The following is a 27,835-nucleotide window of genomic DNA, read 5'->3' as shown; positions in this document are numbered from 1 at the left end:
TACAAAATAAGAGATGGGACACACACAAACACACACACACACACACACACACACACACACACACACACAAAGAAATTGAAACATTGAAACTGGATCTTCTTTTTGCACATTTGTGTTTGAGGAAAGAGGAATAGACCTGTGTAGAAAGAAACTAGAAATCTTTGTAAGTACAAATCAAGGACATCAGTCAGCACATTGAGTTACATATGTTGCCAATTACAAGCACTGTTGGCACAATAAAATTACAGGAACTCCCACATGGTAACTTCTCTTTATTTTGTTAATGACTATGTCAGCCAGAATTGTTTTGCATTATTTTTGATCAATGCGTCACTTACCTCTGTGTCTTTTGCACTGTTTAATTCAACAAGGGTTTTTCTCTCTTTAGATCAGTTATAACGTTTTTACCAGTGATATTATTTCTCATAATTTTGCTGTGGCCATCCATGATCACTGAAGGAAGGGTGAGTGTTACATGGATAAATATCTCAGATATAACTGATTACTCTTTAAAGTGGTATAATAAATATGAATACAAAAATCCTAATGGTATGGTGGTTATCAGTATTCTCACTGGGTTCGTGGAGAACTTTAGAGGGATATGGTGATAGAGACTAAGGTTGCACTCTCCGTTTCTGGCAGCTATAGTATGCACTAGTGACATGTGGGAAGTGGACACTTGAAAAGGAAATGTGTTACAAACATGTGACATTTATCAGTTGTCAAAGATGCACATTAAGGGGACTGAGTTACCTGTCAGTAAGTAAAGCATTATAAGTTGAGTTCAGATTATACCACTGTGAAATATTGCATGAAGGCAGAAGAATCCAGAAATGGAGAAAGGACCTTATCTCAAATACAGTTGAATATACGCAGTAACAGCCAAAATTATCTGCTAACCACTATAGTATGTGAAGTTGGCCTCAATCTCAAGAGATAATTTCTGATTACTCTGTAGCATGCACATGGTTCCCAATCAAGTTTGATGACATATTGCTCATTTATAATGAGCTATTTTTATGATCCTTTCAGGTTTTACTGAATCTCACCGTATACACTCCCATAATACTCAACCACCAGTCAGTCCACATATGAGATGATTTTTTCTTGATCTATACCCACAAAATAAAAGAAAAAATGTCCATTTCCTGTGTATATATTCACTGGAGCATGTTCAAATTTGTACTGGCAAGCCCGTCCACTGGAGAATGAATCTTTCTCTGCCTATATACCCTCCAAAAGCCATCAAATAAGGAGAATAGTGAAGTGCCCTGAGCAGAATGGGGCCATCTTTAGCTAATCTGCTTTGCTGCCTGTACCTCAGTGCCCCTGGCTGTTATATGGTAGGCCAACTCTCTCACAAACATAAAGATGCGTTCAGACAGCAGCCCTGACCAGAGAAATCCACATGGGCTTTGGTGGTAAGACAGGCTCCAGATATCAATATGGCCCTTGGCCATATCAAGACCACTGACCCAAACATGGCACCCAGCAGCTGCACAGACCACCAGCCTCAACAGGGTTACAGGTGCTTACGTGAACCACTAAATCACCATGGCTCTGCAAGGTCACAAAGCCTGAGACTTTACTGACTTACCAGACAGCTGCACAGACAGCAAGCATCCATGTGAATTCCAGGCTTCTTTGAGATCTAGGGAAGAATTATGGACCACTGACTACAATGTGGACTCCAGCAGCATCTTGGTATAAGGTCCAAAAAGTGAATCTTTTCTCTTTGCCCAGATTCAGGGGATATTCCAAAGCTGAATGTCGCATTCTGGGGCTGAGTGTATATCTGCATAAGCTCTAAACTGCTTTATATCATCTGCTGACCCTTTCCGCAATGACAATAAGTAGACCTCAGTCTCACTGTCACTATCTCCACATCTGTAGTTCCACTTCTCTCCCTAGCTCACTCCCTGCTCTGTTTTTTCTCTTTCCTGCCTCTCCATCATGTGTGTTCCTTGTAGTGGCACTTGGGGGCTTCCAGGCTGCCCTCAAAAGGAACAATATTATCAAAAAGATTGATAGTAATTTATAACATATAGCAATTAAGAAAGTATCTTGATGTTATAAATTATCAACATACTTTAAAATTTCTGCCCTCCTAATGTCTACTGAAACTCAATGAAAACCACACCTTTTCAACAGAATTTTTTATACAATACAAGGTAGTATATAAATACCAATTACTATCATCTCTCAGAAAACTCATTTTTGAGCTGTCAAGTAAATTTGAGTTTATATGCATAGAAGGAATTGTAAGTGCATGACAACCTTGGCTTAGACAAAATGTCTACCATGTACCTTTTTCCTACCATGAATTTGTAAGTTTAATTAATCTGTTTGTACAAACATACAATAATGCTCACTATTCCTAGAACATAAAACACAGATAGGTATAGACAGAGAATAGAGGACTGACATACATACATATTGGGGATCTATTGATACAGAACTAAAATTAAATAAAATATAATAAAATAAAAACAATCCCTGGATTGGTCTTGTAGTTCTTACTATAAATCTGTTTTTAACAACTGTCTCTTTCTTAGGTTCTGACACAGAATCAAAAGGAACTCAGCATATCTGCTGATCATAATAAAAACCACAAGTCTGACTTGGACAAGATTGAATTCCAAGGACAGCCAAACATTCAAAAGGCGGTTGAGATGACCATCTGTGCCTCTGATAAAGACCAAACATTGCTTGAAGATCAGGCCAATGCTAATCAAGACAAGTTAAACCTGTGTAAAATATTGACTGTCCTGAGCAAATGTGGTGTTCAGAAATATCAAGTGGACACAGTAAATACCAAAAAACTGCCCCCATAGGCTTCAAGTGACCAGAGTTAGGCACCAACAAGACAATTATATAAGGACAGTCACCTTCTCTGTGGAAGAAGCCTTGACCATATTGTTAAATGATAGGATTTTTGAATGTGTCTAACTAGGAGGCCCCTGGTATTATACCTGATATGCCTCTTAGTAGGCTCTCTTTCAAGTACTACATCCATTTTATTTAACCGACCAAATAAAAGGAGAATGTAGTCTGTAAAGAAACAGAATAAACTAATCTCTCCTCTCTCAATTTAATTAATAAAAATGTCCAGATACAGCATAAAAAGCAGTTCTGAACTTCTGAACTATCAGTGCAAGGACCAGGCAGATAGGAGTTCTTATGTCTTCAGAACTAAAGGCCTAACCTTCCTTCCTTAAACATACATGTAATGTTGTGACAAGATCCCCAGCAAATTCATTATGAGCCGATCATTCTTCGCAAGTGTAATCTGTCTTATCAAACTATCCTTCATCTGTCGCTGAATGTTGATGCGCCCAGTGTTGTACAGTCCATGTTCATGCAAACCTAGGTCCAGTACTCCACATGAAAGAGAAGAGTAAGGATGAGCTGGGTCTTCCTATTCAGACAAGTTAGTTAAGCTCTTACAAAGCTCAGATAAAAGTCTGCTAAGCATTTGTTCTTAAAGACAGGCCTTTGTAAATAGAACAGCCTTTACATTTGGATTTCAAATGACTGTGCCTCCACCAACAACCTAGTGGCCGTGTAAGTTAATATTCCCTGTAAGACTTCAATATGCATATTTGTTGAAGCACTTGAAAGTCTGTGAAAGTCTCCTCAAAGAATGACTCTCATTGATACTTTTGTCATAGAAAGTACTGAAACCAGATGCTGAATTCATAGTCTAGGACTCTTTCCAATGGAGTTTTAGATGGTGAAACATTGTCATTTGGATTTGTTATCATTTGTATCTTGGGTACCATTCTTAGTAATTGGCTATGATTTTTTGTTTTTCTTAAGTTGCTTGAGTATTTTCTACTTGGCAGAGGAGAATGTCAGCTACCAAGTTTTACTATGTAGAATTAACCATGAACAATGATTTGTCTGTTTCAAATTGTAACTTTGCAAGCATTTTTAAATTCTTAACATAGAAATTCACATATTATTAAATGAAATGAATTTGGAAATAAATATCAAAGATTTTGCAATAAAATATGGAGCAGCACTAAATTTTTCAAGAGAAATACATTATATAGGAGATACATCTCTTTCTAAAACTTAACTCATACTCCATTCAGAATGAGAAACTCACACCTAAATGAAGCTCAACCTCACAATCTTCCAGTTCAGTAACAACAGGGCTAATCTGTAGCACTTTGTTATTGAAGCTCTGCATTTCCTTGTCTTCTCCACAGGCATGAACTAGATAAATTTCATCACATGAAAATATATCCTCATCTGTTTCAGTATATATTTTTATTTAGTTAAGTTAAAGCCCATTTTTTGGTAAAATTTTGATTCAGTGCTTTTGTTTGTTAACAGTGTGGTTTTGGTTTTTATGTTTAAATTTTTGATTGGTAATGAGTGTGTACATATATATTACACACACACACACACACACACACACACACACACACATATATATATATATATATATATATATATATATATATATAATTTATACATATATACCAGGACATAAGCCCAAAAGTAATTTAGAGGAAACAAAACATGCCTATTTGGGCTGAATGGTTCCAGGAACTTCAGTCCACGTCTTTTCTTCTTTCCCACAGTAGTCTCCACTGCTGACCTGACCTAATAGAGGTGTCATTCATGCCCTATAAGGAAAGATATGGTGGTGATGCCTGCTGAGGGAGAATCAGTGTCCCCCAAAAGGAGCTCCTGCTGAGATTATAAACTTTCATATGCTCAGCCCTGGACCCATGCTCTTAGAATCAATGCTATATGGACTTAATAAGTTGTATATTCATTGAGGGGGATCATTGAATGACAAAGATGCAGTGCACATATGTGTGGTTATGAAAAATATTTTAAAGCAACTCAATGCATTTGGAAATTAGTAAAATAACCCCAAACAAAATACTTGCAATCCACTCAACAACGTTTTAAATTATACACCATAGTCTACTTCGCTTATTTCCAACAAAGCAAGGATGTTTCAGTAAGTCAAAACTAATGGATGCAAAAAAGATATGATTGAAAGAATAAAAAATGCAGCTAAGAAGTTAGAAGTTTAAAAAAGCCCTAAATACCTCAAATTCCAGACCCTGCCCTCTACCTGTACTAACAGACCATAAAGTTAGATTAAAATCTTAGAGAATAACCTTGAGAAGCAGGAAGCTTCTCCCAGAAACTGATGGACCATAAAGTAAACAATCTTGAGAAACAGGAAGCTCCTCCTTGTGATTTTTCACTGGTATTCTCGACATTTTCCAATGACGCCCTCCCTACCTGCTAGGGTTGAGGTTTCTTCCTTTAAATTCCCGTTGTCTTAGTTACTGGGGGTCGAACTCCACTGCCCCCGTGTGGGATACGAGTCTCGACCCCAGTGCACTGGTTCCTATCAATAAACCTCATGTTTATTACAGCAAGGACGGTCTCACATGAGTTCTTGGGGGGTTGAATCATCCCAAGACTTGAGTGAGGGTCTCCCCGCTCCGGGGGTCTTTCATGATAGACTTAACTGTCAGCTAGACATGTTCAAGAATCCCCAGGTGATACAACTCTAATCATGTTTGTGTGAGATTATCTTAACTACATTAATTGATGTTGGAAGACTCATTTTGTATGTGGGCAAGAACACCCATGAACACAGGATACTGGACTGCACAAAATGAAGGAAGCAACATGAGCAGAAATTAAACTCACCATGGTACTTGCTGTTTTTCTCTTAGCAGAAGTGTTGTGTTAAGTGTTTTGAAAATTTTTCTACATAGAAAGGTATGTTTTTTAAATGGATTTTAAAAAGTTAGAACAAGGCATATTAAATGTTTTAAAGAATCCTAACTGATGCAATGAAATACCCTGGTTATGTCCTTTATTGTTCTCTATACTTAGATATGAAAACATAAGACACCAAAGGTCATGTAGACATAATAATACAGACAGAGAAACATGCATACACACACATAAATACACACATACACACAGAATTTCACAAAACACACAAATGAATAAAATTAGAAATGTGATTAAAAGTTGAAAACAAAATACTCAGATGATAAGCGATCATAAATAAAAGTGTCATGGTCTAGACAGCACACTCCCAATCAATAGTCAATAAATATTTGTTATTATACCTACATATGAAAGTAGTTTTCATTCTCCACAAAGGATGCTTTTATTTGTAGAGTCCACTGAAAAAAAAATATCAACCAAATTGTACATTTGTGGAGCACAGTCCTATGTCTAAGACTTAGAGAATATTACTCAGAGACAACATGGTGAGTAATTGAAAATTAAAAGAATGAAATGAAACAGAATGCACACATGGATACACAAATTCCAATTACTGCCTCACTAAATGCTGTGAAGAACCTAGTACAAGAAAGCTAATTCATTTATGATGACATTGCAAAACATAAAGCCTTTAGGATGCATTTCAGCAATCTCTAATGAAACTTATGATAAAATTCTAAAACACAATCCAGTAAACACTAATGAGCAGCGCAAGCTATGACTGTACAGCATGAAAGAAAGTTCTGTGGTAAGGCGGCAGTATTTATAAAGCTAACATTACAGTGGCTAGTGACACATCAGAGCCTGCGTCTCTGAAGTATACAAGAAATTGAGAGATTGCCATCAATCCTAAAAAATAAAACTGGTCAGATGAAAATATAGTATAGCACACCTCGCTACTGACTAAAAATCTCAGATCAAATTCATTTCATCTGTCCATGATTAAGAAGAGTGAGGCTGCATCTTGCCTAAAGGTCCTAAAGAAAACGATAAGAGAAGAGTAACATCATTTGCAAACTCACTTCTTTACTGACCACTAAGCACAACAACAATAGAAGCAGTCACTCTGGAAGGTGCAGACACGGAGTGAAGATGGAAACTGATTGCAGTTGTTATCTAGATTCTGGGCAGTGGTTGGTATCTATGTGCAAAGAACAACAAAAAGACATACAGGTCCCTCCAGGGATGCTATGGCTCAAATTTTAGTCATAAATTTCAACGAAATAGACAGGCAATGACTTTGAAAGAGAACATTACAGAATACATTGGAGGGCTAGAAGTGAGGAAAGAGAAAAGCAGTAAAAAAAAGTGTAAAATGTTAGGCGCTGAGTGGCCAACTCTTCCACATGGGTATACAGGACATGCACACACACACACACACACAAGCACACACACACACACACACATATAAATTTTATCAAATATATATATATTGTGTGTGTGTATATATATATATATATATATATTTGATAAAATTGATGAAGCTAAGAAGTGCATGCTGACAGGAGGCAGAGAGGCACAGTTAGAGCATGTCAAATACAAAGGCAAATGCTAACAGCAAACCACTGAACTGAGGTAGTATCTCTGTTGCAGGAATTAGAGAAAGGATTGAAAGAGCTGAAGGGGTTTGCAACCCCATAAGAACAACAATGCCAACCAACCAGAATTCCCAGGGACTAAACCACTACCCAAAGACTATACATGGACTGACCCATGGCTCCACATGCATATGTAGCAGAGGAAGGCATTGTTGGGCACTAATGGAAGGAGAAGCCCTTTGTCCTATCAAGGTTGGACCCCCCCAGTGTGGGGGAATGTCGGGGGGGGGGGCAGGAAAGGGGGTGGATTGGGAGGGGTAGCACCCTTATAAAAGAAGGGGAGAGGAATAGGATAGGGGGCTTATGGCCAGGAAACCAGGAAAGAGAATAACATTTGAAATGTATATGAAAAATATCCAATAAAAGAAATAAATGTTAGTTCAGATCTTCGCTGAAATGGCTCCCCATTTTCATTAAGCCAGATATCACTGTTAAACAAAATAAATGCTAAAAAATGATTTTCGAGATTTTGAATATACACACACTATAAAAAAAACCAGCACACCATCAATGTACAAGATAAACCATTTATATGAATCCAGACACTACAGCTTATGAAGCCCACACTAAGTGGTCTTTAGGAGACTCTAAAGGATGGAGGACTTGGTGAATAACTGAGGAAAGTCATCATATGCTATTAACCCAGAGGGTATTTAAAGTTAATAAACATATGAAAACATCTTATCTAATAAGGAATGAAGTAAGTGGGTTTAAATAGACTAGATATGCGATTCATTGTTTAGGTTTATTATATATCATCCCCTCTCCCTCTTTTTCTCCAAATTTAGTCTCCTGTCTCACTCTAGCCCTACAACAGAACACCCGCTGTAGCCTCCCTTCTCCCTTGTCCCCAGTCTCCAGTGGCTTATAAATATCTTCCCTTCTAAACTTCCTTCCACAACTGCTTCTCTTGATGGGTTTGACCCCTGCTGAGCCCTGCTGATGCATGTGGAAGCCTTTTGTTCCTAACAAAGGAGCAGTCTGGCCCACTACTGACACACCTGGGTGATGTCAATTCGCGGTTTGTCTTCCCAGTGTTTTGTCTTTGAGATTTAAGCTGGTCTTCCTGGATTTCTCCCTAGTTAATTCAGGTCATGTAGTTGGTCCTTTGTTACCAAAGTCTGGAGTCTGAGTTTCCCACTGTGCTTCCCAGAATTTTTCTACCTGGTGAACTTGGGATATATATTTAGTGAGTAAAGCTACAGAAGCCCCTTCCTTTTCTTGCTTAACATGAATAACCCGTGTGTGTGTGTGTGTGTGTGTGTGTGTGTGTGTGTGTGTGTGTGTGTGTGTGTGTGTGTTTCCTTAATCCTGCAGGCTTTCGCCTGATTCTCGGTGCCCTATCGGTGCGGGCATTGACAATTAACATGGCAGTAAGCATGGCAGTATGCAGGCAGACATGGTGCTGGACGAGCTGAGAGCTCTACATCTTCAACTACAAGCAGCAGAAGGAGATTTGATTGCACATTGGACAGAGATTGAGCATAGTAGACCTCAAATCCTGGCTCTACTGTGACACACTTCCTCCAACAAAGTCACATCTATTCTTACAAGCCCACACCTCATAATAATGTCAGTCCCCATGGTCTAAGCATTCAAACACATGAATTCGAGGTGGGTGATAGATATTCAAACCACCAAAGCATGTGTCTTTTTACTTCATATTTTATTTATTTACATTTTAAATGTTATCCCTTTTCCTGGTTTCCCCTCTGGAAACTCACTATTCCATTCCTCCTCCCCCTGCTTCTATAAGGGTACTCACTCACCCACCAACCCACTCCCACCCCTTCCCCTGGCATTACCTTACACTGGGGCATCTAGCCTTCACAAGACCAAGGGCCTCTCCTCCAATTGATGCAAGATAGTGCCATCCTCTAGTAAATATGTGTTTGGAACCATGGGTCTTTCTATGTGTACACTTTTTCGGTGGTTTAGCCATTGGGAGCTCTGGGAGGGTCTGCTTGGTTGATATTATGGTTCTCCCTACAGGGTTGCAAACCCCTTCAGCTCCTACAGTACTCTCTTTAACTCCTCCATTGGGGTGCAAATGCTTAATCCAATCATTGGCTGTGATCATTTGCCTCTGTACCTGACAGTCTCTGGCAGATGCTGTCAAGAGCCAGCTATATCAGGCACTGTCTGCGAGCACTTCTTAAGATGCTCAGTAGTGTCTGGGTTTGGTGTCTGTATATGGGATGGATCAGAGTCAGGTGGGGCAGACTCTGGATGGCCTTTCCTTCAGTCTCTGCTCCACAATTTTTCTTCATATTTCCTCCCTAGAGAATTTTGTTCTGCCTTCTAAAAAGGACTGAAGCTTCCACATTTTGTTCTTCCTTCTTCTTGAGCTTCATGTGTTCTGACCGTTCTGAGCTTTTGGGCTAATATGCACTTCTAGTGAATGAATATACATGTGTGTTTGTTTGTGATTGGGTTACCTCACTCAGGATAATTTTTTTTCTAGTTCTATCAATTTTCCTTAGTTTTTCACGAACTCGTTGTTTTTAATAGTTCAGTAACACTACAATGTGTAAATGTACCACATTTTCTGTATCCATTCCTCTGTTGAAGAACATCTGGGTTCCTTTCAACTTCTGGCTATTATAAATAAGTCTGCTATGAATGTAGTGGAGCATGTGTCCTTGTTATATGTTGGACATCATTTGGGTATATGCTCAGGAGTGGTACAGCTGGATCCTCAGGTAGTGCTATGTCCAATTTATGAGGAACCTCCAGACTGATTCCAAGTGCAAGTGGTTGTACCAGCTTGTAATCCCAACAACAATGGAGGAGTGTTCTTTTTCCACATCCTTGACAGCATCTGCTCTCAAGTGAAGTTTTGATCTTAGCTTTTCTGACTGGTATGAGGTGGAACCTCAGGGTTGTTTTGACTTGCATTTCCCTGATGACTAAGGACATTAAAAATTTCTTTAGGTACTATTCAGCCATTCAATAATCCTTAGTTGAAAATTCTATGTTTAGCCCTGTAGACCATTTTTAAAGGGTTTTTTTTTTTTTTTACTTTCTGGATTCTAACTTATTAAATATTAGCTCTCTATCAGATGTAGGAGAGATAAAGATCTCTTCCCAATCTGTTGGTTGCCATTTACTACTTGTAAAAGTGTCTTTTCCCTTACAGAAGCTTTGCAACTTTTTCTCTTTTTTTTAATTTCATTTTTTATTGGATTTTTTATTTACATTTCAAAAGTTACTCCATTTCTTGGTTCCCTGTCCATAAGTCCCCTATCCCATAGTTCTCCCCCTTCATCTATAAGGGTGTTCCACCTCTTCAACAACCTCTCCTTCCCCCCTCCCCACCCTGACATTCCCCTACATTGGGGAGTCCAACCTTGGCAAGACCAAGGGCTTCTCCTCCCACTGGTGCCCAACAAGGTCATCCTCTGCTATATATGAAGCTGAATCCATGGGTCTGTCCATATATAATCGTTGGGTAGTGGTATAGTCCCTGGGAACTCTGGTTGGTTGATTGGTATTGTTTGTATGGGGTTGCAAGATCTTTCATCTCCTTCAATCCTTTCTCTAACTCCTGCAATGGGGACCCTCTTCTCAGTTCAATGGTTTGCTACTAGCATTCTCCTCTGTACTTGTCATGCTTTGGCTGAATCACTCAGGAGAGAGCTATTACAGGCTCTTGTCAGCATGTACCTCTTGGCGTCATCAATATTGTCTGGGTTTGGTGGCTGTATATATATGGACTGAATCCCCAGGTGGGGCAGGCTCTGAATGGCCATTCCTTCAGTCTCTGCTTCAAACTTTTTTCTATATCTCCTCCTATGAATATTTTTGTTCCCCCATTTAAGAAGGACAGAAGCATCCTTTGGTCCTCCTTCTTCTTGAGCTTCATGTGGTCTGCCGATTGTATCATGGGTAACTCGAGATTTTGGGCTACAATCCACATATCAGTGAGTGCATACCATGTGTGTTCTTCTGTGATTGGGTTACCTCACTCAGGATGATATTTTCTAGTTCAATCCACTTGCCTATGAATTTCATAAACTCGTTGTTTTTGATAGCTGAGTAATATTCCATTGTGTAGATGTACCACATTTTCTGTATCCATTCCTCTGTTGAAGGGCATCTGGGTTCTTTCCAGCTTCTGGCTATTATAAATAAGGCTGCTATGAACATAGTGGAGCACGTGTCTCTTTTATATGTTGAGGCATCTTTTGGGTATATGCCCAAGAGAGGTATAGCTGGATCCTCAGGCAGTTCAATGTCCAATTTTCTGAGGAACCTCCAGACTGATTTCCAGAATGGTTGTACCAGTCTGCAATCCCACCAACAATGGAGGAGTGTTCCTCTTTCTCCACATCCTCGCCAGCATCTGCTGTCACCTGAGTTTTTGATCTTAGCCATTCTCACTGGTGTGAGGTGAAATCTCAGGGTTGTTTTGATTTGCATTTCCCTTATGACTAAAGATGTTGAACATTTCTTTAGGTGTTTCTCAGCCATTCGGCATTCCTCAGCTGTGAATTCTTTGTTTAGCTCTGAACCCCATTTTTTAATAGGGTTATTTGTTTCCCTGCGGTCTAACTTCCTGAGTTCTTTGTATATTTTGGATATAAGACCTCTATCTGTTGTAGGATTGGTAAAGATCTTTTCCCAATCTGTTGGTTGCCGTTTTGTCCTAACCACAGTGTCCTTTGCCTTACAGAAGCTTTGCAGTTTTATGAGATCCCATTTGTCGATTCTTAATCTTAGAGCATAAGCCATTGGTGTTTTGTTCAGGAAATTTTTTCCAGTGCCCATGTGTTCCAGATGCTTCCCTAGTTTTTCTTCTATTAGTTTGGGTGTGTCTGGTTTGATGTGGAGGCCCTTGATCCACTTGGACTTAAGCTTTGTACAGGGTGATAAGCATGGATCTATCTGCATTCTTCTACATGTTGCCCTCCAGTTGAACCAGCACCATTTGCTGAAAATGCTATCTTTTTTCCATTGGATGGTTTTAGCTCCTTTGTCAAAAATCAAGTGACCATAGGTGTGTGGGTTCATTTCTGGGTCTTCAATTCTATTCCATTGGTCTATCTGTCTGTCTCTGTACCAATACCATGCAGTTTTTATCACTATTGCTCTGTAATACTGCTTGAGTTCAGGGATAGTGATTCCCCCTGAAGTCCTTTTATTGTTGAGGATAGCTTTAGCTATCCTGGGTTTTTTGTTATTCCAGATGAATTTGCAAATTGTTCTGTCTAACTCTTTGAAGAATTGGATTGGTATTTTGATGGGGATTGCATTGAAACTGTAGATTGCTTTTGGTAAAATGGCCATTTTTACTATATTAATCCTGCCAATCCATGAGCATGGGAGATCTTTCCATCTTCTGAGGTCTTCTTCAATTTCGTTCCTCAGTGTCCTGAAGTTCTTATTGTACAGATCTTTTACTTGCTTGGTTAAAGTCACACCGAGGTACTTTATATTATTTGGGTCTATTATGAAGGGTGTCGTTTCCCTAATTTCTTTCTCGGCTTGTTTCTCTTTTGTATAGAGGAAGGAAACTGATTTATTTGAGTTAATTTTATACCCAGCCACTTTGCTGAAGTTGTTTATCAGCTTTAGTAGTTCTCTGGTGGAACTTTTGGGATCACTTAAATAAACTATCATATCATCTGCAAATAGTGATATTTTGACCTCTTCTTTTCCGATCTGTATCCCCTTGATCTCCTTTTGTTGTCTGATTGCTCTGGCTAGAACTGCAAGAACTATATTGAATAAGTAGAGAGAGAGTGGGCAGCCTTGTCTAGTCCCTGATTTTAGTGGGATTGCTTCAAGTTTCTCTCCATTTAGTTTAATGTTAGCAACTGGTTTGCTGTATATGGCTTTTACTATGTTTAGGTATGGGCCTTGAATTCCTATTCTTTCCAGGACTTTTATCATGAAGGGGTGTTGAATTTTGTCAAATGCTTTCTCAGCATCTAATAAAATGATCATGTGGTTCTGTTCTTTCAGTTTGTTTATATGATGGATCACGTTGATGGTTTTCCGTATATTAAACCATCCCTGCATGCCTGGGATGAAGCCTACTTGATCATGGTGGATGATTGTTTTGATGTGCTCTTGAATTCGGTTTGCCACAATTTTATTGAGTATTTTTGCGTCGATATTCATAAGGGAAATTGGTCTGAAGTTCTCTTTCTTTGTTGGGTCTTTGTGTGGTTTAGGTATAAGAGTAATTGTGGCTTCGTAGAAGGAACTCGGTAGGGCTCCATCTGTTTCAATTTTGTGGAATAGTTTGGATAATATTGCTATGAGGTCTTCTATGAAGGTTTGATAGAATTCTGCACTAAACCCGTCTGGACCTGGGCTCTTTTTGGTTGGGAGACCTTTAATGACTGCTTCTATTTCCTTAGGAGTTATGGGTTGTTTAACTGGTTTATCTGTTCCTGATTTAACTTCGATACCTGGTATCTGTCTAGGAAATTGTCCATTTCCTGAAGATTTTCAAGTTTTGTTGAATATAGGTTTTTATAGTAAGATCTGATGATTTTTTGAATTTCCTCTGAATATGTAGTTATGTCTCCCTTTTCATTTCTGATTTTGTTAATTTGGACACACTCTCTGTGTCCTCTCGTTAGTCTGGCTAAGGGTTTATCTATCTTGTTGATTTTCTCAAAGAACCAACTTTTGGTTCTGTTGATTCTTTCTATGGTCCTTTTTGTTTCTACTTGGTTGATTTCAGCTCTGAGTTTGATTATTTCCTGCCTTCTACTCCTCCTGGGTGTATTTGCTTCTTTTTGTTCTAGAGCTTTTAGGTGTGCTGTCAAGCTGCTGACATATGCTCTTTCCTGTTTCTTTCTGCAGGCACTCAGCGCTATGAGTTTTCCTCTTAGCACAGCTTTCATTGTGTCCCATAAGTTTGGGTATGTTGTACCTTCATTTTCATTAAATTCTAAAAAGTTTTTAATTTCTTTCTTTATTTCTTCCTTGACCAGGTTATCATTGAGTAGAGCATTGTTCAATTTCCACGTATGTGTGGGCATTCTTCCCTTATTGTTATTGAAGACCAGTTTTAGGCCGTGGTGGTCCGATAGCATGCATGGGATTATTTCTATCTTTCTGTACCTGTTGAGGCCCGTTTTTTGACCAATTATATGGTCAATTTTGGAGAAAGTACCATGAGGAGCTGAGAAGAAGTTATATCCTTTTGCTTTAGGATAGAATGTTCTATAAATATCCGTTAAGTCCATTTGGCTCATGACTTTTCTTCGTCTGTCGACATTACTGTTTAATTTCTGTTTCCATCATCTGTCCATTGATGAGAGTGGTGTGTTGAAATCTCCCACTATTATTGTGTGAGGTGAAATGTGTGTTTTGAGCTTTAGTAAGGTTTCTTTTACGTATGTAGGTGCCCTTGTATTTGGGGCATAGATATTTAGGATTGAGAGTTCATCTTGGTGGATTTTTCCTTTGATGAATATGAAGTGTCCTTCCTTATCTTTTTTGATGACTTTTAGTTGGAAATTGATTTTATTTGATATTAGAATGGCTACTCCAGCTTGCTTCTTCTGACCATTTGCTTGGAAAGTTGTTTTCCAGCCTTTCACTCTGAGGTAGTGTCTGTCTTTGTCTCTGAGGTGTGTTTCCTGTAGGCAGCAGAATGCAGGGTCCTCGTTGCATATCCAGTTTGTTAATCTATGTCTTTTTATTGGGGAGTTGAGGCCATTGATAGTGAGAGATATTAAGGAATAGTGATTATTGCTTCCCGTTATATTCATATTTGGATGTGAGGTTATGTTTGTGTGCTTTCATTCTCTTTGTTTTGTTGCCAAGACGATTAGTTTCTTGCTTCTTCTAGGGTATAGCTTGCCTCCTTATGTTGGGCTTTACCCTTTATTATCCTTTGTAGTGCTGGATTTGTAGAAAGATATTGTGTAAATTTGGTTTTGTCATGGAATATCTTGGTTTCTCCATCAATGTTAATTGAGAGTTTTGCTGGATACAGTAACCTGGGCTGGCATTTGTGTTCTCTTAGGGTCTGTATGACATCAGTCCAGGATCTTCTGGCCTTCATAGTTTCTGGCGAGAAGTCTGGTGTGATTCTGATAGGTCTGCCTTTATATGTTACTTGACTTTTTCCCTTACTGCTTTTAATATTCTTTCTTTATTTTGTGTGTTTGGTGTTTTGACAATTATGTGACGGGAGGTGTTTCTTTTCTGGTCCAATCTATTTGGAGTTCTGTAGGCTTCTTGTATGCCTATGGGTATCTCTTTTTTTAGGTTAGGGAAGTTTTCTTCTATGATTTTGTTGAAGATATTTACTGGTCCTTTGAGCTGGGAGTCTTCACTCTCTTCTATACCTATTATCCTTAGGTTTGATCTTCTCATTGAGTCCTGGATTTCCTGTATGTTTTGGACCAGTAGCTTTTTCTGCTTTACATTATCTTTGACAGTTGAGTCAATGATTTCTATGGAATCTTCTGCTCCTGAGATTCTCTCTTCCATCTCTTGTATTCTGTTGGTGAAGCTTGTATCTACAGCTCCTTGTCTCTTCTTTTGGTTTTCTATATCCAGGGTTGTTTCCATGTGTTCTTTCTTGATTGCTTCTATTTCCATTTTTAATTCCTTCAACTGTTTGATTGTGTTTTCCTGGAATTCTTTCAGGGATTTTTGTGTCTCCTCTCTATGGGCTTCTACTTGTTTATTTATGTTTTCCTGGAATTCTTTCAGGGATTTTTGTGTCTCCTCTCTATGGGCTTCTACTTGTTTATTTATGTTTTCCTGGAATTCTTTCAGGCATTTTTGCGATTCCTCTCTGTAGGCTTCTACTTGGTCTCTAAGGGAGTTCTTCACGTCTTTCTTGAAGTCCTCCAGCATCATGATCAAAAATGATTTTGAAACTAGATCTTGCTTTTCTGGTGTGTTTGGATATTCCATGTTTGTTTTGATGGGAGAATTGGGCTCCGATGGTGCCATGTAGTCTTGGTTTCTGTTGCTTGGGTTCCTGCGCTTGCCTCTTGCCATCAGATTATCTCTAGTGTTACTTTGTTCTGCTATTTCTGACAGTGGCTAGACTGTCCTATAAGCCTGTGTGTCAGGAGTGCTGTAGACCTGTTTTCCTCTCTTTCAGTCAGTTATGGGGACAGAGTGTTCTGCTTTCGGGCGTGTAGTTTTTCCTCTCTACAGGTCTTCAGCTGTTCCTGTGGGCCTGTGTCTTGAGTTCACCAGGCAGCTTTCTTGCAGTAGAAAATTTGGTCTTACCTGTGGTCCTGAGGCTCAAGTTCGCTAGTGAGGTGCTGCCCACGGGCTCTCTGCAGCGGCAGCAACCAGGAAGACCTGTGCCGCCCCTTCCGGGAGCTTCAGTGCACCAGGGTTCCAGATGGTCTTTGGCTTTTTCCTCTGGCGTCCAAGATGTGTGTGCAGAGAGCAGTCTCTTCTGGTTTCCCAGGCTTGTCTGCCTCTCTGAAGGTTTACCTCTCCCTCCCATGGGATTTGAGTGCAGAGAACTGTTTATCAGGTCTGTTTCCTTCAGGTTCCGGCGGTGTCTCAGGCAGGGGTCCTGCCCCTCCTGGGCCCTCCCCCACGGGAGCCCAGAGGCCTTATACAGTTTCCTCTTGGGCCAGGGATGTGGGCAGGGGTGAGCAGTGTTGGTGGTCTCTTCCGCTCTGCAGCCTCAGGAGTGCCCACCTGACCAGGCGGTTGGGTCTCTCTCATGGGGTCTGGGAGCAGAGAGCTGCTGCGGGCCGGGATCCGCGGGTGTGGGACTTCCGGTAAACACAGAACGTGCCCGGTCCTAGAGGAATTCTGCTTCCGTGTGTCCCAAGCTCACCAGGCAGCTTTCTTGCAGCAGAAAAGTTGGTCTTACCTGTGGTCCCGAGGCTCAAGTTCGCTCGTGGGGTGCTGCCCACGGGCTCTCTGCAGCGGCAGCAACCAGGAAGACCTGTGCCGCCGTTTCCCTCGAGTATTATTCTCTTTCCCGGTTTCCGGGCACACATCACCCTAATCCCTCCCCCTCCCCTTCTTGATGGGTGTTCCCCTCCCCATCCTCCCCCCATTGCCGCCCTCCCCCCAACAATCTAGTTCACTGGGGGTTCAGTCTTAGCAGGACCAAGGGCTTCCCCTTCCACTGGTGCTCGTACTAGGCTATTCATTGCTACCTATGAGGTTAGAGTCCAGGGTCAGTCCATGTATAGTCTTTAGGTAGTGGCTTAGTCCCTGGAAGCTCTGGTTGCTTGGCATTGTTGTACATATGGGGTCTCGAGCCCCTTCAAGCTCTTCCATTTCTTTCTCTGATTCCTTCAACGGGGGTCCTATTCTCAAATCAGTGGTTTGCTGCTGGCATTCGCCTCTGTGTTTGCTGTATTCTGGCTGTGTCTCTCAGGAGCGATCTACATCCGGCTCCTGTCAGCCTGCACTTCTTTGCTTCATCTATCTTGTCTAATTGGATGGCTGTATATGTGTGGGCCACATGTGGGGCAGGCTCTGAATGGGTATTCCTTCTGTGTCTGTTTTAATCTTTGCCTCTCTATTCCCTGCCAAGGGTATTCTTGTTCCCCTTTTAAAGAAGGAGTGAAGCATTCACATTTTGATCATCCGTCTTGAGTTTCATTTGTTCTAGGCATCTAGGGTAATTCAAGCGTTTGGGCTAATAGCCACTTATCAATGAGTGCATACCATGTGTGTTTTTCTGTGATTTGGTTACCTCACTTAGGATGATATTTTCCAGTTCCAACCATTTGCCTACGAATTTCATAAAGCCATTGTTTTTGATAGCTGAGTAATATTCCATTGTGTAGAGCAGAATCTTAACATCACCTGCCATGGCTTCTCCCCTCTCTCAGTCTCTGTCCTGTCTTTCCTCCTTCCTCTAGTCTCCTCCTCTTCCTTCAAACTTCTTTCCCGCCCATCCTTCCTTCTCCTCAAATGACAGGCCTCCTTCTATCCTGTATGTGTCCTTCACTTGTACTTTACAAATTCTATGGAGAGTTGGTTCTGATGAAGTCACCTGAGTTCTGAGTCCTTGACTAGGCAGCTGTCCTGGGGGCAGTGGAATTAGCATCAAAATACAGATAACTTCAGGGCAAACTACAACATAAGCCAGTCAGCATCATCCCTACATTGTCTCTACACCAGATGCTGCCTCCAACTTGCTACCTCGCTTGAGTTTCTGTTATGACTTTCTTCAATGATGCACAGCAATATGGAAGTATAAGATAAAGGAACCCTTTCCTCCCATAACTACTTTTTGGTTCACTGTGTTTCATGGAAGCAATAGAAACTCTAATTAACATACCACCTATGATTCACATTAAAACTGCTTGGCATTGTGGCCAATAAAACCAATTTGCTTTAGGACTTTGTTTATAAATAATATATTCTGATATTATAGAAAGAAAAAGATGCATCCATCTTTTTTCTGGAATAATAAACTGATAAAAGTGTTTCTTCCTCACTTAGAGTCTAGAAGCAAATTATCCCCCAAAAATCTATAGTAAACACACACAAAGTATGCCTTTCAAGGTCACTGTATGTGCCTTAATGAAGTCATTGGCCCAACAAAGATTATTCATCACATTAAATGTATTTACCAAAATCCATACTACTTTATGCCTTAGTGGAAGGAAGAAATGTAACAAAACAAAAGACATGCTCAATCAAAGGATTACAGAGTAGTAGTAACTAAACACAACTTTTGTTAGACATGTGAAGCATTTTACAATTATGAGAACTGTTATTCTTAGTTGATTCTTAATGGTGTCTGTAAATACAAACTAAAATTTGGAAGTGCAAATGAAGAAACCATGCACTTGACTCATTTTCTACAAATTAAATTTTAATCCAAACATCTTCCTTTGCCTCAAACCTTATAATATAATTAAGATTCATAGAACATGGCATATTGTAGATTACCATGCAGAGATAGTTTAGATATTCCCCTCTGGTGAACTCCTCTCTGACTCAAAAGTAATAGGAGTGAGGGGGTAGTTTGGTGTTTCCAAACAAGCAGAAGAAATCAAATTCACAACTCTCAATGTGTATTAATGGAAGTCATCATCTTCTTCCTTGTTTGTACAGCTGCACTGTTGTGTTTAACAATCCAAATGGAATAATTTTCCTCCTAAAGACTAAAGCCATTTATAAATTGAATTAACTATGTCCTAGTATGGTTTCAAACCTTTCTGTATTGGTCAGTTAAATAACTCCTCATTCAAAGTTCCATGTTCTCATTCTTCAAAACCATTCTGTATGAACTTTTCCTGGTTCCTGGGGTTACATTAAGATACATGCTATCATCCTAGCATATCACTCACACTAGTCCTGGAAAGTTGTCTAAGTTATTAGTACCAGGCATGATTTCTGTCCTGTTAAGAGAGCCTTAAATCCAAATAGGCAACTGTTGGTAACCACCAATATGGACTGCCCACCATTGCTGGGTCTTTATTCTTTTTTTTTCCTTTTCTTTATTGTAATTGGATATTTTCTTTATCTACATTTCAAATATTACCCAGTTTCCCCTCCAAAACCCCTATATTCCATCCCCAACTCCTGCCTCTATGAGAGTGCTCACCTACCCAACCACCCACTCCCTTCTGCCTTCCTGCCCTGGCATTCCCCTACACTGGAGCATGGCACCTTCACAGGACCACGGGCCTCTCCTCACATTGATGCCTGATGAGGCCATCCTCTGCTACAACCATGAGCTAGAGCCATAGGTTGCTCGATGTATACTCTTGGTTGGTGGTTTAGTCCCTGGGAGCTCTGGGGGGGTCTGGTTGGTTTATACTGTTATTCTTCCTATGGTGTTGCAAACCCCCTCAGCTACCTCAGTTCTTTCTCTAACTCCTTTGGAGACCCCGTTCTCATTTCAATGGTTGGCTGCGAGCACCTGCCTCTGTATTTTTCAGGCTCTAGCAGAGCCTCTCAGGAGATAGCTATATCAGGCTCCTGTCAGCACGCACCTCTTGGCATCCCTAATTGTGACTGGGCTTGGCAACATCATGTGGGATGGATCCCCATGTGTGGCAGTCTCTGGATGGCCTTTCCTTCAGTCTACTCCACCTTTCCTTCCATATTTCCTCCTCTGAATATTTTGTTCCCCCTTCTAAGAAGTAGTGAAGCATCCACACTTTGGTCTTTCTTCTTCTTGTGGTCTGTAAATTGTATCTTGGGTATTCTGAGCTATCGTACAGTGGTATGTCCACGTATCAGTGAGAGCATATGTGATCACATAACCAAATACGGACATGCTGACAGAGCATAACGTAATATGTTGGCAAATTCCCTGTAAACCTCAGAATTGTGTAGAATGGAAATGGTATGTTGAAATAAATAAAAAATCCTAATTTTCTCAAACATTTCATTTTTGTACAAAATATCATATGCTGCAAAGGTTCAACTGACTTATTGTTTTACTCTGCAATATCGATTATTATTTTATTTTATTATATTTTCACTACCATTTCATATTATGATCATACACTGTCACCTTGAAACATGTGCACGAAGTATCAAGATAACTCAGTAATATCAAGGATAAACAATTTTTCTTCAAAAAATATTTGTAGGTGTGTAAAAACTGTGTTCAGCCAGTCAATACTCTACTAAATACTCACAAATATAGAGAACATACAAACCAAAACATGAAATCCATGTCATCAAAAGTGTGAAAAACAAAGAAAAACAAGGTAGCATTGAAGTTAATAAGAAAGGCTGTATAAAGTCAAACACTGGACAGAGTCCTGGGACCCCAGTAGAAGAGTTAGGAGGACTGAAAGCACTAAAAGGGATTGCCTATCCATAGGAAGAACAATATCAACTAACAAGTCCCCACAGAGTTTCCAGGGACTAAAACATCAATCCAATGGGTGGGCCTATGGGTATCACTACATATGTAGCAGAGGACAACCTAAACTGGTATCAACGAGAGGGAGGTACTTGGTCCTGTGGAAACTTGTTGCTGCAGCAACAAGTCAAGAGTAGGTGAGTGGGAGAGAAACACGCTCTTAGAGGCAAAGGTGAGGTGGCGTGGAAAGGGAGGTTTGTGGAGGAGAGATCAGGAAGGGGAACATTTGAAATGTAAATAAACAAAGTAATTAATATAAAAAATAATGCATAAAATATAGAGATATTAATTAATACAGTAATAATGGTAACAACAAACCATGACACAAAGAGTTAGACAAAAAGAAGCAAGGGGCATGAGTCTCCCCTCCCCATCTCTTGCCTGGAAACAAAAGCAAAGAAAAATTTCCAGGTGCAATGACATATAGTGTATTAAAGACCCACAAAGCAGATGCTTTGTGGAATTGCTCAGAGCTGCTGTCCCATGCCATTGTGTTAACTGTTCTGGTGAGCAAGAAGCAGAACTCAAACGAAACTGTACAATCAATCCACTTTTTTGGGAACAGCAGCCAATAAAGCAGAAACACCTCAGGCCTCAAAACACTAAAGACCCACGCTCTACCCAATTAAAGGAGGAGTCACTGAGAACCACAGAGTCACAGGAGCCTGCAGCAGAAGCTGACTCAAACTGAAAATATGGAACAAGCAATTCCAGCTTGACTGAGGAGTTTGAAAGCAAGTTCCATGGTAAGATTACAGTATTTACAAGGTTAAGACTACAGAGCCTAGTGACACATCAAAGACTCAGTCTTTAAACTTTGAAGTTTACGACAGGGAAACTGAAGGACTTCTCAATCTCTAAAATGAAACGAGTCAGATGAGATATAATACAGAGTAACCCACCACTCAGAACATAAGAAAACTCAAATTGAATGCATTTCCTCATCTGCCAATGAGTCCGATTTTGTCTTATCTTAGGCCCTGAGTGTCATAGAGAAAGAAAAATTGTTTGTAATTTCCTCTTTACTGAATAAGAATAACAGCTGTTAATCTGAAAGGTATGGGCACTGAGTGTGAAAATCCCTGGTGACCAGGAGAGTTTTCTAGATCCTGAACAATGAAATTGTCCATGAGGGAAGACATGAAAAAAATTACAGATCTATTTGGGAACATTTCAACTCAAATTTAGTTTAAAATTGCAATGAAAACCAGGCAGTGAATTTTACAGAAACACTAAAGAATATATGGCAGTACTTGAAGAAAGAAAATCAAGGGGAAATGGTATTCAAATATTTAAAATGTACTAGATCTTTGCTGATCATGAGTCTCCATTGTCATCCAACCAATTTTGAAGCAATTATATGCTTATAAAAATAAAAGATTTTGAGGATTCTAAATACTCACATGGTATAGAAAATGAGACGTCACAACTTTGCAATGTAATCCTTTTATATGAGTTCTAGAATGAAAGTGAGTGCTTACTACACTAGGTGACCATTAGCAGCATCTAAAAAACTTAGGATTTCATGACTCCTGAGACAGGAAATTGTATGCAACGAGCAGAGGTTGATTAAAATTTAAAGAAAATAAAAACACCCTATTTAACTATGATGGCTTGAGTGAGCTTAAATAGACTACATATCCAGTTCATTGTGTATGTATTTCTTATTGGAGAAAAAAAAGAAATTGACTTGATATACTTTGCAATTGCTCTTGACAACATGCCACTTCTAAGGTGTTTGTACAATTATAACTGTGTAATGACAACCCTGGCAGCCTAATACATGTCCAATATGTATCAATGCTATGAACAGGGAATAGCAAAATAAGAGATAGTACACACCAAAAATAATAGTAATAATCAAAACATTGAAACTGGTTCTGTATTTTTCCCCACTTTTCCTTTGAAGACAGAGAAATAGACCTGTGTAGAAAGTAAATAGAAATCATCAAACCTTTGCAGGTACACATTAAGAACATCAGTCAACACTTCAGGTTAAAGCATGATTGGCACAATAAAACTACAGGAACTCCCACACTGCCTCTCCTCCTTATTTTGATAATGAATTTGTCAGCCAGAGTTGCTTTGGCTTATCTTCTATTAATGCGTTGCTTACCTCTGTGTCCCCTGTACTACTTAATTCAACCAAGGGTATTTTCTGTTTAGTTTCAGTCATGCCTTCTTTACCAGTGATGTTATTTCTCATACTTCTGCTGCTGCCATCCATGCTCATGGAAGAAAGTGACTGTTACATTGTTAAATATCTCAGATATAGCTGATTGTTCTTTAAAGTGGTATAAGAAATATGAATACAGAAACCCTAATGGCATGGTGGGTGACAGAAATCCCATTGGATTCTAAGAGAACTTCGCAAGGATATGAAGATAGATACTAAGTTTGTCCTCTCTACCTCTCACAGCTATAGTACCCACTACTGACATGTGGGAACTGGACACTTGAACAAGGATATGTGCTACAAATATATGACACTTACTAGATGTCAAAGAATCACTGAGCTACCTGTCAGTGAGTAAATCATTAAAAATTGTGTTCAGATATAAAACTTGAAAATTATACCACTGTAAAATATGACAGGAGGGCATAAGAATCCACCTTATCTCAAATAAAGTTAAATATATGGACCAATAGCCGAAGTTATGTGCTAGCCTCTGTAGCATGTAAAGCTGGCCTCAAACTCAAGAGATAGTTCCTCTTTCCTCTGTAGCATGCACATGGTTCCCAATCAAGTTTTATGAAATATTGTTCATTCTTTGATGTGTTAATAAAAAGATAAAGAAAAGTGGAATATGTTTTGTGGACATCTAGTCAGGTATGTGGGAAGGAGTGCCTTAGTGGGCCCATGCTGAGGTATCCCATCCCCCTGAGGGACCAGCCACATGTTGGTATAGCTTGGAATAGTTTATTCAAGGCATGCTGAGGGAACTGGAGAGGGCAGGAGAGGAAGAGAAAGGCAGGGAGAGATGATAGAGAAAGACAATAAAGAACTAGAGGCTGGCCATGAACGTGGAGAAAGAGGGGGAAGACAATGGGAAAGAGAGGGTAAGAGGCAAAGGGACAGATTTGGAGCAGAAGGCAAGAGCAAGATGGTGATTTTATCATGAGTCAGGCATACCTGGCTGTTGCCAGGTAACTGTGGGACTGAGCTTAGACAAAATGCTAACATTCATAATGAACTATATTTTATGATATTTTCAAGATTTAATGATTGACTATTAATCATTTGGGATGCTCACATCATACATCCCATAAAACTTAACTACCAGTCTGCTGACCTATGAGACTCTTTTCTCATGATATATACCCACAAAAAAGAAAAAGAAAAAAAGTCCATTTGCTGTCATATATATATATAATCAGTGGAGAATGATCAAAATTGTAGTGGCAAGCACTCCCACTGGAGGATGAGTCTCACTCTGCCTGTATCCCAGCAAAAGTCATCAACTAAGGATAATTGTGAAGTGGCCTGAGGGACCATCTCTAGCTAACCTGCTTCCCTGCCTGTACTTCAGTACTCTTGGCTGTTATATAGTTGGCTGACTCTCTCACAAACATTAAAATGCCTTCAGACAGCAGCCCTGACCATGGGAATCCACATGGACTTTGATGGTAAGACAGGCTGCAGACATCAATATGGCCCTTGGCCATATCAGGACCACTGACCCAAACATGATACCCAGTGGCTGCACAGAACACCAACCTCAACAGGTTTTAAAGTGTTTACATGTGCCATTAAATCACCAGGGCTCTGCTAGGCAGCAAAGACTAAGAGATCACTGACATATCAGGCAGCTACACAGACAGCCAACATCCATATGAATCTCAGGCTTCACTGAGATCTAGGGAAGAAGCCTGGAACAATGACAATGATGTGGACTCCAGTGACATCTCAACCAAGGTCCAATCCAAAAAGTGAACCTTTCCTCTTTGCCCAGATCCAGGGGGGAATTCCAAGGCTGGGTGTCAGGTTCTGGGACTGAGTATGTGTCTGCATAAGCTCCAAGATGTTTTATACCATCATGCAGACCCATCCTGCTGACCCATAGTTGATGTCCCTACTGAACAATGACAGCATGTAGACCTCAATCTTTCTGGCACGTCTCCACATCTCCAGTTCCTCTTCTCTGCTTAGCTCACTCTCCGTTCTGATTTTCTCTTTTCTACCTCTCTATCACATGTTTGTTCCTTGTAGTGGCCCTTGGGAGACTTTCAGCCTGCCCTCAAAAGGAACAATATTATCAAAAATACTGATAATAACTTATTCTTATGGCAACTTAACAAGAACTTAACAACTTTCTTTAGTTGCTATATGCTATGTACTAATGTTGCCTGTAGTTTTAAAAAGAACCCAAGCTAAATCCAGCTATAGGCAGGCACTGATGGTTTTGCCCAACCCGCTGGTTCCCTTGGCTACCTTGCTGAGCTTTCCAAACCAGTTTGACCTGAAATTCATAGAGCATTTGCTCCAGTTTCTCAGGTCATCCAGCTCCTGGGGCTGTCCAGCAGAACACCAACTACTGCTCACTCAGCTCTCCTTAGCCCCGTGAAATGAAAACACTAGAGACTTATACCAGCCAGATTTATAATAATAAATCTCCAACCCCAAAATGCCCATGCAAAGAACACACCACTCAATAATATCATTACAAGCTGCACACTTAGATTGGACAAATATACCACTACAGTACTCTCTTGCCCATCTGTGAAATCGCTAGGTACTTGCCGCTCCTCCAGGCCATATGGGACGACTCCATCTTTGACCTCTTTTTTCTCCATCTTCTTCTCACTCTGTCCTCCATCTCTCCCTTCTTTCTTTTAAAAACTTTCAGCTCTGCCTTTTCCCTCCACTGCCCAATCACAGGCTATAGCCTGACATGACCAATTCAGATTTCACCTAACCTTACCTGAGTACATGATCTATTTCTTGTCAGGGCACCCCTGTTGAGGGAACAAAAAATACAAACAGCAATCCACAAAAAATTTCAAATTTCAACCCTCCTAAAAGTGCTCCACTGAAACTCAGTGGGGGGGGGGGGACTCAAGCCCTGAGGGCCAGCAGAATGAATGGAAACAGGCAGCCTTGGGAGGGAAGAGGTTGGGAGTATCTTCCAGAATGTACCAGAGACCTGAGAGATGAGAAGATCTCAGGACTCAAAATGAGGGACCCTAGATGAAATGCACTACAGTGGGGAAAGAGAATTCGTGGAGCCCACCTCCAACAGAAAGACGGGACATCAAGTGAATGATGGGGCTGCTATCCCACAGTCACAACTCTGACCTATAATTATTCCTGTCTGAAAGAACTGCAGGGATGGAAATGGAGAAGAGCCTGAGGAGAATGATGTCCAGCAATAGGCCCAAAGTAGGATCCAGTTCAAGAGGAGGCCCCATGGCCTGTCACTATTACTGAGGCTATGGAGTGCTCACAAAAAGAAACCTATCTATCATGACTGCCCTCTGAAAGATCCAACAAGCATCTGAGTCACATGGATATGTGCACCCAACCAATGAACAACCCCTCTGGTTGAATTAGGGAAAAGCTGAAAGAAACAGTCTCAATTAACCTGGACCCCTGATATCTCTCTGATACTGGATTACTAACCAGGCAGCATGTACCAGCTGATCTGAAGCCCCCAACACATATATAGCAGAGGACTGCCAGATCTGGGTTCATTCACAGAAGGTATACCTAACCCTGAAGAGACCAGAAGGAGTTTAAAGGACTGATGGGGTGGGTGGGATGGGGACATCCTCGTGGAAATGGCAGTCAGAGGTGGGGGGGAGGTATGGGATGTGGACTGGGAGGGAAATAAAATCTAGAGTGTAAAAAAGAAGAAAAGAGAAAAAGAAACTCTATTGAAAACTCATGTTTTAAGAAGAATTTTTATATACAAGATAATATATATGTAAAAATTACTATTGTTTTCTCTCAGAAAACTCATTTTTGAGCTTTGAAAAAATTATCTATTTTGTATAAGTTTAATTGCATAGAGGGAATTGTAAGTGTATGACAACCTTAGACAAAATGTCAACCATGTGCATTCTTCCTCCCATGAATTTGTAAGTTTCTTAGGTCTATGTATTCAAACATACAATAATAGTTCCTATTTCTGGAATATAAAACAGAAGATAGGTATGGATATAGACTACAGAATTTAAATACATTATTGTGGAGACTATGGGCACAGTACTAAAATTAAAATAAAATAAAAACAATCCTAAAATAGGTCTTTTATTTCTTACTATAAACCTATTATAAACAGTTGCCTCTACCTCAGGTTCTGATGCAGACTCAAAAAAAAAAAACCAAACCCTCCCCCCACCATATCGAGTGATCACAAGACAAACAAGGGTGACTTGGACATGATAGTCTCCCAAGGAGAACCAAACATCCATGAGGATTTTGAGATGATGATCATCTCTGCCTTTGATCAAGAACAAACGTTGCTTGTGGATCAGGCCAATTGTTGTCAACACAACTTAAATCTGTCTGAATTACTGACTGCCCTGAGCAAATGTGGTGATTAGAAACACTAAGTAGACACAGGAAATTTTCAAGGAACGCACCATAGACTTCAATGGATCAGAGCAGAGCTAGGTACAAACAAGGCAATTATTTAAGAAAAAGCAACAATTCTATGGA

General features: G+C 40.0%; 1 protein-coding gene across 1 annotated transcript; it reads left to right on the top strand.

Moving 5' to 3' along the window:
- The first annotated feature begins 23,345 nt into the window (after nt 1-23,345).
- Nucleotides 23,346-27,720, top strand: LOC103690514 (exocrine gland-secreted peptide 1-like). The gene is made up of 3 exons (XM_087567932.1): nt 23,346-23,415; nt 25,036-25,159; nt 27,483-27,720. The coding sequence occupies exons 1-3, from the start codon at nt 23,349-23,351 to the stop codon at nt 27,718-27,720; spliced, it is 429 nt and encodes a 142-aa protein (XP_087424058.1). The 5' UTR covers nt 23,346-23,348.
- The last annotated feature ends 115 nt before the right edge of the window (nt 27,721-27,835 follow it).

Source organism: Rattus norvegicus, chromosome 9 (assembly GCF_021556685.1).
Source record: "Rattus norvegicus strain SHRSP/BbbUtx chromosome 9, alternate assembly SHRSP_T2T, whole genome shotgun sequence".
Taxonomy (NCBI): domain Eukaryota; kingdom Metazoa; phylum Chordata; class Mammalia; order Rodentia; family Muridae; genus Rattus; species Rattus norvegicus.
Note: the sequence above shows the minus strand (reverse complement) of the source record. Positions and strands in the feature narration are given on the sequence as shown.

What these genes read in the sequence shown, in the direction of transcription:
- LOC103690514 (XM_087567932.1), top strand. Translation starts at nt 23,349, where the DNA reads ATGCCTTCTTTACCAGTGATGTTATTTCTCATACTTCTGCTGCTGCCA. An exon ending in ATCCATGCTCATGGAAGAAA is followed by an intron (nt 23,416 to 25,035) that starts GTGACTGTTACA and finishes ACTGAGATCTAG; the next exon opens with GGAAGAAGCCTGGAACAATG. An exon ending in ATTCCAAGGCTGGGTGTCAG is followed by an intron (nt 25,160 to 27,482) that starts GTTCTGGGACTG and finishes GTTCTGATGCAG; the next exon opens with ACTCAAAAAAAAAAAACCAA.